Consider the following 14392-nt stretch of genomic DNA (forward strand, 5'->3'; position numbering starts at 1 on the left):
GTTACGTAATATGAAACGTGCAGGTGTGTCTACGCCTGCTGTAATCTGCTGCTGCTTGGAGGGGGGGGGTGGGGGGTTTACACAGATGCAGCAACGCTGGTTCACGTGCACACTCTCATTTACACTACAGATCGTCTGTGTCAGTTCCACGCTAGCTCATTGTCAGCGAGTTTTGAATGTGTCTGACCTAGTTGCCAGCACCGCAGGAGATTACTCTCTACATTTTTAACAATGGAGCAAATTTATTGGATAATGCGGCCCGGAGCTGTTTTTGATGTTGAGGGTTTTTCTCAAGACCCAGTTCCCGGCGTTTATTCTTGCGGCAAACGATGCAGCGACGGGCCAATTGATGAAGAATTGATGAAGCGAAAGTGTGTCACTTTGCAAATTTTGGTGTATGTGTATGCCCTTGGGTGTGTGGTGTGCACTGTTTATCCTGTCCTCTCTTTCCTCTGCAGTGTTAGGAAACTCTGCCAGTAAACTCCAGCCGCCATCAACAGTACATGCACACGGCTTACACGGTTTACTCAAACACATTGCCATAAACACACACATATGCATACAAGCAAGCGAACCAGTTCTGTTTCCATTCACGGCGTATGCACAACGCACACTCATTGTGTCCCTGGAGATAAAGCAAAAGGTGTTCTGTTGCACTCAGTCAGGAAACCCCACTTGGCTGCCGCTCACTCGCCTATTTAAAGACTGACGCTGCCGTTGCTTCAGGGCTTGTTTGTCTCTGCAGGCAGTCGCGCGGGCCTCCATTCACCCGGCAGCCTTAGCATTCATCACATATCAGGCTGTGGGTCTATGGCTTAGCGGGATTGCAGAGCTGATTACACCTGACAATCAGATGTCTCTCCTAAGCAGGTGACATTTTTGGTGGAGTCCAAACGCAACCTTCAGCCTGACTGAGGACAAACTTTAGCAATGTTTTCATTTATTATAGTATTATTATTATTATAGTAATATTAGTAATAATAATAATAATACATTTTATTTATAGAGGGCTTTACCATAAGTTAAAATGGTGATAATTTGTGAGTGAGGAGAAGGACTTTGAATTGGATCCGTTGTTGGACAGGGAGCCAGTGGAGGTTCCGGAGGACAGGGGTGATGTGGTCGCGGGAGTGGGTAAGCAGGCGAGCTGTAAACCATATGTAACCGACTAGTCGGGTCTAGACAGGAGTGTGTGTGGTATATGTTTCAATCAAGGTTAACGCTCCACAGTAAAAATCTGTTTACAGGTGTTGGGGAGTATTACTGCATATGTGAAAAACGTTGTGTAAAGCTTTTTGTGGGCTCCAGGGGGAGCTGAGCGAAATTTGATACATTGCCTCTAGTGATGTCACTCGAGTCAGCCGCTGGCCGGGGGCCCGGAGACAAGTTTGAAAATGGAAGGGAAAAAAATCTAGGAGTGTGAGCTCATCAGACCCCTGTATCTCCACTCCTCATCTCTGCTTGAGGCTAGAGGCTCGGGGCTACATTGGCCGCTGTCGATGTTCGAGTTGCATTGTGGGTAATGTAGGAAGGAAGAAGACGGAGCGGAATAAAAAAAAAAGACGACATCTCTGGGTCTGCCGCATCGGTTTTGATCTGGCAACGTTCTAAAGTGCTTGCTGAAGTATTCTCATAAACACCGTGTTGCTGTAAATAAGCCCCGACTGGCTCTGTGTCGTTTCATATTCAGCCTTCAGGCTTCGATGACATCCCAGTTTAATGTTGTTGTTTTACGCTCATACACACCACTACAGGGATTTGGTCACTACCCGCCGAGGATGCTGGCACTGCTGGAGACGCTGTAAACTGGGATTACACAGCTAATTTAAGTTTATAAACCTGCACTTTGTTTCTGTTTTCTTGGTAATATTAAACTGCAGCCCAGGTTATGACCAACAGCAACTTCGTGTTGCATGCAGTAAACATTCCTAATCATGTTTTTGGAGCCTTATTAGGAATTCTGTGGGACAGCTGGAGGGAAGCCAGGTCCCCGCTCTGCCTCGGTGGTTTGGTTTGAGGGTCTGTGTTTACCCTCTCAGTAATCAGTGCAGTTAGATGGATGTGTTCCTCAGATAAGTGTTTCCCTTGATGAGGTCCTTACCTGACCGCAAACCATTTCTTGCCAGGGAGAGATGATGACCTTAAATTACCCCCCTTTTCTCGCTCCCCTGTATTTTGGTCTCGCCCCAGGCCACTGTGGCTGCACTGTTTGTATGCTTGCTACCTCGTCGCGGTGTGGGGGCCTCGTCCCAACCCACAACTCCTGAATCAATTGTCCTTTTCTGACTTTGTTAAAACAGCAGTGGAAAAGTGTTTTTCTAAAACATTGAAATGAAAAAAGAAGTGAATCTTGACGCTTGCATAGTCTTTTTTTTTTTTTAGAATGGCTTGTATTTCCAAGGTGACATGTGGCAGCGAAATGCGGCAAAAAAAGAAGCTGGAAGAAAAGACATTTCAGATATGCTTTGATATGATATCAAAAGAAAAGGGCAAAAGTCAGAAAGCTGCACGCAACAAACGCCAACTAGATTTACCATCAGTACAATATGAGAAGCATTTTGTACCGAGCAACATTTAAGATGCACTGGACCAGATATTTTTGTTAAGACACACTCATTATATCAGCCATTATATCGCAAAGTGTTGCTGCAGTAGAGAAAGGGTCCCACCCTCATCAACTGAGACAGCTGGACTCACCAGTATTACATCTTTAAAGTTGCACAAGTCAGTTTTGTCTGCAGTTCCCCTCAGCTCTACGTAGCCCATTGTTTTGGTTCCAAGACCTGAAACTTTAGTATTCTGGTTCAGCCTCGCCGCCCTCATCAGCCTTGTGTTCAGTCACAGCAGCTGTACAGTACCTGCCCAGTGCCAAACAGCAAACAGACAAAGGTAGCGACTAGCTGGTGGAGCATTTGGCTTCTAAAGAGCCAGATATTTCTCTTTTAGGAGTTGGTGGAGCCCAAAACAAGAGCCAAAAACCGCAATGTGGACCGCAATCAAAGACATTTTCAAAATGAGTTTTGCGAAGCCGCAGCCTTGTGGAAGGAGACGAGCCCTTTCTTTTCCAGCTTCTCTCCCCTCTCTGTGTTCGTACGCCGAAGAGATCTGGCAGCAAGTGTTTCAAGAAGTCCTTTGCACGTGTTCTTGTTTATCCACCTGACACACACACACACACACACACACACACTGAAAAAACAAAAACAAACATTCCCCTGATCTCACCTGAATGGAGGTAGAGATTCATCTCTTCTTCTCCCAGCCTTCTCCTCCTCCTCCTCCTCCTCCCTTTATTTCCCCCCTCTTTGGAGCGTTCCTTTGCTCCTAAGTGAACTGCGTTCTCCACATCAAAGCACCAGGATCCCTTTCTTCTGCCCAGGACGCTTCAGCTTCAGCCCAGCAACAGTAGTTCAGAGCATTATCAAAACACAGCATCACGTGGCTTTCTTTCGCTTTGTTTGTTGTGGCCATGGAAAACAATAGAAGGCTTCCCCTGCTGACAACTCTTCGGCTCATAGCATTCAATAATTTCTTCTTTTTTTTGTTGCCGCGGACATCAGCTTTCAGCAGGGAGCAAAGCCTGTAATTTCCCTGTCCCTGCGAGAAAACAATGCTTGAGATTTACTACACTATCTGTTTGCACCAACTCCTAGGGTTGAGGGATGAGGGCACACACACACACACACACACACAAACAAGCGCACACTTAGAAAAGAGAGTCAAAATGGTGGTAATTTAATTGATCCTGTTGTCAGAAGGAGCCCCCTACTACTTTTGTGCAGACGACGAAGAGGGGAGCAGGGAGGGGATGGAGAGCAGAAGGGAGGAAAAGGGAGTTGACAGTTTAGTGGATGCATAGCCGGAGAGACAGCGAGCGAGTAGGATAGCGTGGTGGGTGTGCTATGTGAGGAATGCCGGCTCATGTTGTAACTAGAACTCCTGAAAGGCCCTGTTCTTTCCATACCGCTGGAACAGTTTAGACCCCGTTTTGGCAAGCAGCCCAACACGCCCAACCCCATCTATCTGTCTCATTATCAATGTGCCTTTTTGTGCCTTTAGGCTCTTGTTGTTTTTGTTTTTTTTGATGCATTGGAGTCTTCAGCAGCAACAGCTCTGCCATAGGCCTGCATGTAAACTTCACTGGATTGCTGTAAAAAAAATGATTACATCGAACATAAAGCAGGACTTTCCCCAGTTTGTGCACATTCATGTTGCCACTTGGCAGAGAATTTCCTCCGAACCCCCCCCCCCCCCTTTTCGCGGCACGGAAGGCTCCCGTGGGAATTGATCTCCAAACCGTGGAAGTGAGAATGCCTTCTTTATCCGCTGTAATCTCCAGAAGAGATGGGAGACATCCTGTAAGACGTTCCTTGAATGTCATAGAATCGTATCTACATGAAGTCTGTAAATTCTGGGGTGGTGGGGAATATCAATGGGTTTTTACAAATTGGTTACATTACAGGAATGCAGCGCAGTGTTTTCGTGTGCTCTTATTGAGGTTTTCATGTGTCTCTTGTTCACAGTAAACCCGACTGCGCTGGAAAAATCCGAATAACTTCCCCTTTTTACGACTTCTCCTGAGCTGAGAAATAACATCAATGAAACCAGAGAGAAAGACAGAATTTAATATTTAATCAGTGCTCCACTGGGGACCCATATGCTATGAATTGTTTCATGTGCTCTTATTCTTTTCATGTTGTGTCTGGAATGTTTATTCTGAGTTTCTGCACAGCTTTCTCAAACCAATTTCTTTGTGCTGCATCCGCCGCTGTTAAACGCTCCCTTTTTTCCATTTTTCTTTCACCACAGGTTTTATTCATCCATTTTCACTCGAAGGATAATTGCGATTTAGTACAAATTGGGTCTCAGTGTCATAGTTTTGGTCACCATACCTATGGATAATAAATGACATTGCTCTGCCGAGTGAATCGCTGCAAAGTGGTTAAGACAATCTGGCAAAACCACTGGCTTGATTACAACTTGTCCGATGGGCCTTTGTCACGGCAGACATTTTGACTTGTAGTCAATGGTAATGGCCCCGTCCTATGACAGTGAGCCAGCGTGCACAATACCAGGACCTTGAAACTGGACATTTTTATTATTGACACCTGTGTTTTTCCTGCTGCGACGTGTCAAAGTGTCTGTCAGGCGAGTTGTAATCAAGCAACCTCAAACTCTACTTTTCTTTCTCTTCCTGTCTCTCTCTATCCCACACATCCACACACACACACACACACACACACACACACACACTTATGAGAATTTCCACACCTAAGTGGGAGAAAACAGTGAGGGACATTGACTGCCATGAATGGCTCTGTATTCAGAGGCCTTGGCAGCCTGGCTCCCGTGTGGGTCTCGGGGGACAGTAGGGCCTTTACGGCAGACCTCTGCTGTAGGATGCTCGAGGATATTTAGCTGTGTGAGGAGAGTTTCTTGCCCCCATTAGAGGGCTGGAGATGGACGTATGAGATGGAGATGGGAGTCTGGGTTGATGTCATTCAGAATGAGGCTCTTAAGGGTTGAGTAGAGCGTCGGGACGATGGCCAGATTTGATCGTCGGATGATACTTAGAAAAAAGAGAATTCTGCATGTAGAAGAAGAAGTTAGTGTTGTTACAATAAAAGTATTTGACTTTATACCTTGGATTAAAAAAAAAAAATGGCTGCTTCCATTGCAGTCCTTGGATAACTTTGTAGCTGTCTCATGAGGTTCCATAATGTAACTGCTGGGACCAACCGGTTTAGGACAGCTGGTATTCAATTGGAGACATCGTGAACAGTTTTTTGAATTGATAGAAAATATTGACTCTGTGTCTCCGTCACATTTGTAGTGATTTTGGTTATTGTGGCGACACACGCAGAAGCAGAGCTAGTACAAGAGGATAGATGAGTGGACTACAGTATGTTCCCTCTTTGAGTGAATGAGTAAGACATGGGACAAGTAGCAGTCTGTCTGTTGCAAGGTGAGTGAAAAAAAAAAAAAAGAGCTTGTTCAGTCTTGCTAACTGACTTATGCTGTTTTTTGCAGAATAAGTGCTGCTGCGGAAAAAGAAATATCTGTGTATGTTTTTATCCCGGCTTGTGCTTGTGTTTTATGGTCGCCACTCTCCAAAGAGCTGCGATGAGATAGCAAAGTGCAAATGAGGTGGAGTGGTGCATTTCTGCGAGGCACAATCATTTTGTTTATGTATCATTTGGCTGCCGTGAGGGTGTCAGGACGCGCCGAGAGAAGGGAAGGGTGAGGCGGCAGGAGGTGAGGAAAGCTCCCCATTCTGTCGGGGCTGTCAAGTTGTTTGACGGGAGTGCGGGAGGGGAGAAAAAAAAACAGTGTGAAAACACACACACACACACACACACACACACACACACACACACACACACACACACACAGCGTCCTGTAGGGATGGAGGGATTTCTGGAGAGCATAGATGAAAAGAAAAATACAGAAAATAGTAATGGTCTTTTTCCACACACCCCCCTCCCCCCATCTCTGTCTTTTTCCAGAGTTGCTGGGCTCCGCCAAGAGACTCAACATCAACTACCAAGACTCCGATGGGTAAGAGGAGTGTGTTTACGTGCTTGTGAGTGTGTGAGTGTGTGTGTCAGCCTGTGAGATAAGCATGAAGTTGAGTCAAAAGAATGCAATGGAAGAGTCACCGTGTCTTGATTGACATGCAGATTGAAAAAAGGAAAAACCTGTGGCTGCCTCCTGTTCAGTCTTCACAGCATGACTCACAACCAAATCACACACATGTTCTGACATATAGTGCCCTTCAGAGTTACTATCTCACCATGAGAGATGTAGAGAATTACAGGAAAGCAAATATTTTCCTTTAATTTATGACAACTTGTCTGTCGGTGCGAGGTGCGAAAGGAACAGGTTACATTTGCTCCTGTACTTAAGTCACTTTTTGAATACATTTTAATGTGTAAATAGTAGATGGAGTAGTTTTAGTGGCCCTGAACCCCCTTCGTCACTGTCGCCCCACCTGCCAAGCTCTCTGTTCTCGCACTGCACACATGCAGTTTACAGTTGCCTATGGTTTAAAGCGCTGAATATAAACCACAACGCCGCCAGTTTGTATCTGGCCTGTTTGAAACAATAAGTCCTTGATTCCGGGGTCGACCAATCTCGAAACCCATTGGCTATCATCTGACGACAATTTAGCCCTCGGGGGCTTCCGGAGTAGCCACCGGTCATTGTTTACAGTCCAATTAGCAATCTCGGTAAGCCATCGGCTTACGTCTGACGACAATTTGAATGCAGATATGTTTAAAAAAAAAAAAAAGCTAATAAAAAGCTAGGGTTCAGAGAAAAGAAAAGCGAAATCGTCGTTAAACCTTGTGCTCCCACATTTAGCCACAGCCCACTTTCTTGCATACACCTCTTTTGCTCTCCACACGGACCTGCATGCAACCAAAACCTGCTCAAACGTGATTGGTCAATACTTCGGACCACAAACGGACTACAAATGGAAATCCGAGCGCTTCCGATACTAAAATCTTGTCCCTTGTCCTTTTTATGGAGATTAGAGGTAGACAAACGCAGGCTTCTCATTTGGCTGTTGATTTTCGCTGGCTGAAAAAAAAAAAACAGTTGCTGGCAGACTTTATCAGCTGTTGCTAGCCGGCTAATTAAGCTAACTTGAGCGCCACGAGTTGGTTGAAAACTCCATCTGCAGCTGATTATTTAATGTTTCCAGTGGACTCCTTTTTAAAACAAGAACCAATGTAAGAGGTTGATGGCCGCATACATCATATGATGCTAAGAACCGATATTTTTCTCCTTTCTTTTCATCCCTAAAGTTTTTAGTAAATCATTCATTTATTTTTTATTTTGTTACTGCAAATATTTTGATTACAACTGTTTCTTACATTTGAGTACTTGTTAAGTAAGAGTACTTTTACCTGATTACAGTTTTTGGCCCTCTGTAGACTGAGATGTGCGATGTGTGCGTGTGTGTCTGTTGACTTGGGTCTGCTACGTGTGTCTACATGCTGGGTCAATGCAGTGCGTGGGAGGTGATACACAATAGTGTTGAAATTAAACCCCTCCCTCATCCATCTATGAGGGAGTGTGTGTGTGTGCGTGTGTGTGAGCGGTTCAGAGGAAGGGTTTACTTGTGATATATGAGATCAGTGCAGAGGGATGAAGAGGGGAGAGGAAGGTTAGCAAACAGTCACTTGTCACTGAGTCAACACCATCCCAGAGAGAGATTAAGACCTGTATGTGTGTGCGTCTGTAGAAAGTGGCTGTAAGTGACTCAGTATATGGGCATGGTATGGTAGGTCTGGTAGACGAGTAGATGGATGGATAAATGAACGCATGTGTGTGTGTGTGTGTGTGTGTGTGTGGCTGAGGGGCATGGAGGCCTGAACAATGACACTGATAAGATAAGCCACTTCGCAGTCTGGAGATCCCTCAGACTTCATGTCAGCACAGACTGACGTCTAAACTTCATAATCTCTAACTCGTCTACCCTCACGGAGTCTCACAAAGTGCGTTCGCCTTAGTCGGACTTTCTATCGTTTCCTTGGACTTCACTAGCCTGACATTGGTTGTTCATGGATGCACATCTTGTATAACTCAAGTGTCACAATGCTGGTCATGTGTGTAAACCAGGATTTTACAACACGTCTATGAGAGAAATAAATGAAACAAGAGCAAAGCCTTGCCACCGGTTGGGAAATTATCTTATAAAATGTATTATAATGTATTACAATGGCATAAAGTAATATTTAGTAAAGTAAAACATGTAAAATATAACTTAACAACTAGAATGGCATGAGAAGGAAAAGAAAAAGTACAAGTAATACAATGACCAAATACAGCGCAGAAGCACTGGGCTAGTGGACGTGTGAGCTTTAGAGGCTGGGCGCAGTTTTGAACTTTTGGACAGAGCCAGGCTACCTGTTAGCTAGCTGTTTCCTCCTTCGTCCAGTCTTTATTCTAAGCTAGGCTAATCGCCTTCTGGCTCCAGCTCCATGCTTTACGCACAGAAATGAGTTTAGTTTCGATCTTTTCATTTCACTTGTGGAAAGAATACGTATATTATGAGTGTATTTCTCAAACTGAATTAACTGTCTTCAAATACAACAAGCATTTTGGACTTTTTCTTATAATGCACAACTTTTATTTAAACTATTATTTACATAGGCAATACTTTATATGCTAAAAGTAAGAAGAAAGCAGATTGTTTCTTCCTCAAGTTTTGATCCTCCTTGGGAAGCGTCCCTCAAACTGCCAACAAGATAAGGTGAAATGGGAGACGTCTCATGATACCCGAGTTCACAATACAAGCCTAGACATTTTACTTCAACACATGGTGGACAACTGGCAACAGTGTATCAGGGCAATGGTGAATAAATATGAGGAGGGATGTGGAGTCAGCGTATAAACTATGAAAACTCCACAGTGTACCTTTTTTTGTTTTTAAACGTGGCTGTTGACATCTGTTGAGAGAGCTACAGCTCTCTTTCCAAATGTATCCAGTTTATCACCACCGGTGGCCAAGAGCCCAGGGCTTCCACTATTACTGCCTGAGGCTGTGTGAAATCACCTGAAAGTACCTCTGTACTGTAGTTTTTTATTTCATCCCCACAGTGTGTTCCAGCTCCGGGCTCCGCTCGCGTGTTGCCTCGGAGGGTCACCTCCTCTGGAACACTCACTTTTTTTCTGTCGCCGCAAGCAAAAGCAAAACTTGTCGGCAAGAATTTATGCCTTTAATTTCTCCCTCTGTGGAATATACCGCGACCTGACAGACACACACACAGACATTTCATCTCTGGAGCTTTGATGAACTCACACACACACACACTCATGCATACACACACACACACACACACACACACACGCACACACACACACACACACACACACACATGATCCTTATCTCAGTCTGCAGTTTCTGATGTGGGAGCACACACACACACACACACACACACATACATATGAACACACTTTGCTTCTTATCTTAGCCTATAGTCGTGATGACACATGCTGCATATACACACACACACACGCACGCACGCACACTCTTGTCTTGTCAGTCAGAAGTGTCGATGGGGATACACACTCATAAAACACAATATGAGCACACTCGCATGCACAAAAACCCACATCTCAGTCTGGAGTTTTGAAAAGGGCTCACCTGCTGTAAAGTCATCAGTATGATTTATATCACCTCTCATCTCCTTGTCTCTTCCTCTTCTTGCCCCCCCCCCCCCCCTTTCTTCTTCCCTCTCCCCCACAGCTTCTCGGCGCTGCACCATGCCGCTCTCACGGGCACCACGGAGCTGCTGTCTCTGCTGCTGGAGGCCCAGGCCACGGTGGACATCAAGGACATCAACGGTATGGTGGAGGCAGAACAGCTTTACCAGCTGAACCAGTGTCACCAGAAACTCCCCCCCCCACAACTTTAGGAAAAAAAATAATAAAAAGTTCACGCTCGGGAAGTCGGTTGGGGTTAAATTGCGCCTGGAACTTCCTCAACGGCTTTCTGACACTCTCAGCTGGAAATAAGTTTGACCTATATGAATAAATATGATTCGCTTTGAAGTTCGTCTGCCATGCGGTGACAGCAGGGCTACAGCAAATATCTTCAGACTCCAAGCGGAACAGATTTAGTAGAATTTGTGCGGGAGTGGCAGCTCGGCTGCCGGCACCAGAGGCGTGTAGTTCTCATAACTGTGCGTGTGTGTGTGTGACGCCTCTGAGGCCAGCTATAGATTTCTAAAGGGCCATTTTGAAGGTTTGAATTTACCTTTTGGTGCTTCCATGCCAGCTTGTCAGTTTTGGAATCCAGGGTCTCATGCATGCTGGCGGCAGTAGCATCGCGCCATTTGACGCCCATGTCACAGCCTGGACTCACTGTACAGACAGAGGAACTGGTGGAGGCACGCCGGCAGTCAGGGTGCAGTGATCTGGGGAGCCAATGCAATACAGCTGCTGCTTTTCTGACGCATTGATCCGTGTCAATGCAGGACAAAAGGCCGGTGGGGTATCCTGATGTATCTTTGCTCTCTTGATCTGTCTTTGATCACCCTGCAGTGACGTGTGTCAAGACCCTGCTGCTGCTCACGTGTCCGAAAAACAATGCAAATCATACAGCACAGGTCTATTTTTCTGTGGAAAGTAGCTAAAGCCTGCTTGAAAAATCTTTAGATTGTCGCCAGATTATCTCACATGCCAATTTGCACATCCATGATGTCATAATGTAACTTACATTTATCTCTCAAATGTCAAGCTAAACTTACCTGACTCCAACAAGCTTTATCATTAATTATTATTCATTTTTGAAACTGCTATCAACCCATCAATATGCGTCTAAATCTAGCGTTACCTCTAATTTCAAAAAACGTTTGATGTTGGCTGAAAAGTAGAAGCAAATGGCTTACCACCCCCGCTAAGGAATCTCTAGAATCACGAAATCCAATTATGGGCGACGGAGCGAACAAGTGGCGTCTTTTTTTTGTAAATTAGCTTGTGATATTCTTTGTTATTGCTGACAAGTCCCATGAAAACACCAAAACCAACAATGAATGTATCCTATGAACAAGTATTGTGTGTGTGTGTGTGTGTGTGTGTGTCCAAAGCCAGAAATGTCTGTAATTTTTTGAGAATATTGGACTTACATTTATGGAGAGAAAAGTGATTACAAGTCAGTGCTGACGTTGCTCTGTGTTTGCTGGATGCGTAAATAGGCAACTGTTTTAAGATGTCAAAGTTGTGTTTTACAGCTTGTTTTACTTCCCCAAGTGGCCAAAAAAAAAAAAAAGATTGCTGGTTTCGTTCTTTTCATGGGATTTGTTGACGCTAAGAACAATATGGAGAAACGCCAGCCTTACACTCTAAAGGGGCTCCGGCCATTTAGTGTTAGGAAAAAAAAATCAATGCAGCAGAGGCCAAGATATTCTGACTTTTAGTCCTTGATCCTACACTTCCCATAATGCAACTCGATAGTTTCTTTTGTGAACCCCCTTCCTGCTTGGTTAACCCTGACAGGCTTTCTATTAAAAATTCCAGAGCCTGACGACATTACTGTGATATCATCAGGGTTATTTTCTCAGACTTGACAAAAGTCATTATTCAACTGTTGACTTTAACGTGTAAAATCAGTATGGCCCCGTCCCTCACTCATGTTTCTGTCCCTAGGCATGCGTCCTCTCCACTACGCAGCGTGGCAGGGTAAAGCAGACTCCGTCTTATTGTTGCTGAGAGCTGGAGCTTCAGTCAACTCCCCTTCCCATGATGGACAGATACCGTTACATCTCTCTGCTCAGTATGGACACTACGAGGTGGTGAGTGCACACACACACACACACACACACACACACACACACACACACACACACACACACACATGGACACCTCAGCCGCCAAAGGCGAGGTTCCAAGGCATTACCAGTCCTCCCATTTCACTGAAATCTACCCCCTTTGTGTCTCAGCCTGTATTGTCCACCAACAATACCAGTAATACCATTAATGCCATGACACAGGTTTTTCACAAGAGTGTAACTCAGTGAGCGCACACATTCTTATCCTCCAGCCTCATCCGTTTGGCTCATGGAATGTCTTAATGAATAGATGCACATATCATGGACACACACACACACACACACACACACACACACACACACACACACACACCTCACCCTGTAATATTACCTATATCGAGGCCTGACCTCTTTAGTGCAACACCGTCAAACACAATACTGACGACCCTAAACAGAGGCCGCACTACTGCTATCGTATGTTCCTCCCCTCTGTTCAAAGACAAAACATCAACACACACACACACAGAATGTGTTGGGATGACTGGCGTGTGAGTGCGTGGGCATAATACATGAGGTGCTATCACTTACCTTGTCCTTTCTCCCTTTCTCTCTTCAGTCGGAGATGTTGCTGCAGCACCAGTCTAATCCCTGCCTGCTGAACAAGGCAAAGAAGACCCCTCTAGATCTGTCCTGTGAGTTTGGGAGACTGAAGGTATGAGAATATTTGCGCGTCATTTTCATGCATGAATATTGATCTATTATGAAAAATACGCTTTTCAACATTGAGTGTCATCCACCTTCGGCACGATGTATTTGACACAATTTGTTTAATTATAGCCCTCAAGACGACATGATGTTAGCATTCATTAGCATCCTCAATACAAAGATATCAAGCTTCAAAACCCAGGGGCGAGATGTGTAAAAAACAAAAAACGTGCTTAAGCTATTTCCCGCACGTAAACTGGTATTCATAGAAGAATGTGCGGTGAGAAACTGCACACCTCACACAGAGTTCAAACCGTATATACACACGGTTTTCTAGAAGGAGCCGGGGTGGGGGGTGGGGGTATATTGTGGTAAAGTGGACCAGCGTACACAACGCTATCATTAGTCTGGTAGTAGTTAGATTTGCTAAGTGTGTCACATTAAAAAATATATATTTTAATGGTGATTGTGTACTCAATTTTATTATCTTCATGAATGCACTTGTGTTTGATATTTTATTTTAATACCTGATCGGATGTTTGATGACAATACTTGAGATACAGTGTAGCGTAACTGTTGATGATAGTGACACATTGAGCAAAAATAAATAGCCAATAGAGCCCGGTTTTTCATATTTGAGAGTTAAAACAAGACTAAGATTCTCCAGCCATCTCCATGCTAGCGGCTCTGTGAGGCTGGCCTCAGGCGCAGCGGTGCTTTGAGCTAAATGCTATCGCCGTCTTAGTTAGTTAGCCAATTACAGTGGCAATCCATCCAGTAGTTGTTGACATATTTCATTCTGGACCAAAGTGTTGGACCGCCCTACCCACCGACATTGCCATTCATAGAGCCACACAGCTGGCGAGACTGCTCTTGTGCCTGTCTTTCCATTGAAAGACTGAGAGAGTAAAGCCATGTAGTGATTTGCTTCATATATGTCATTCTAATCCAATTTATTTGCATGTGAAAGCACCCCATTTGGCCCCTTTTGCCCTTTCTGAATGGGGGATGGCCTATGTCAAACATGAACCATGGCTTAGATGAAGTGACCCAGCTAAATTAAGCTTGTTTGAGCGAAAGGAAAATAGGCTTCAGTGGCTCGTTTTGGACACATGCACACTGGAACGTTAAAGGGATTGCACATTGCAGTGTGTTCCACTGTTTCTCTGTCACATCTGCGGATAAGCCTGGCTGTGAGATGTATGGCTGGCCCTGTAATTCAGAATTAGACCGGCACACGCTTCCTATGCCTGTTAAATGTTCTCTCGTCTGGTCTGAGTTTGCAGTTTGGCTGTGAAAGAACTGACGGCTTTGGGCTGTTTTTGTGACACACAAACTTTGTGTGTGTGTGTGTGTGAGTGGGGGCTGTGGTATCTTTAGACTGCTGCTGAGTAGTGGATAAGCCTCTATGT

General features: G+C 44.8%; 1 protein-coding gene across 1 annotated transcript in view; it reads left to right on the forward strand.

Moving 5' to 3' along the window:
* LOC139303088 (caskin-2-like) overlaps positions 1-14392 on the forward strand; it is a 41753-nt gene that overhangs the window by 10225 nt on the left and 17136 nt on the right. Inside the window, exons 2-5 of the mRNA XM_070926792.1 lie at positions 6504-6555; positions 10253-10350; positions 12154-12299; positions 12892-12987. Coding sequence (XP_070782893.1) covers positions 6504-6555; positions 10253-10350; positions 12154-12299; positions 12892-12987 — 392 coding nt within the window. The remainder of the gene's footprint in view (positions 1-6503; positions 6556-10252; positions 10351-12153; positions 12300-12891; positions 12988-14392) is intronic.

This window comes from Enoplosus armatus, chromosome 20, assembly GCF_043641665.1.
Source record: "Enoplosus armatus isolate fEnoArm2 chromosome 20, fEnoArm2.hap1, whole genome shotgun sequence".
Lineage (NCBI taxonomy): Eukaryota > Metazoa > Chordata > Actinopteri > Centrarchiformes > Enoplosidae > Enoplosus > Enoplosus armatus.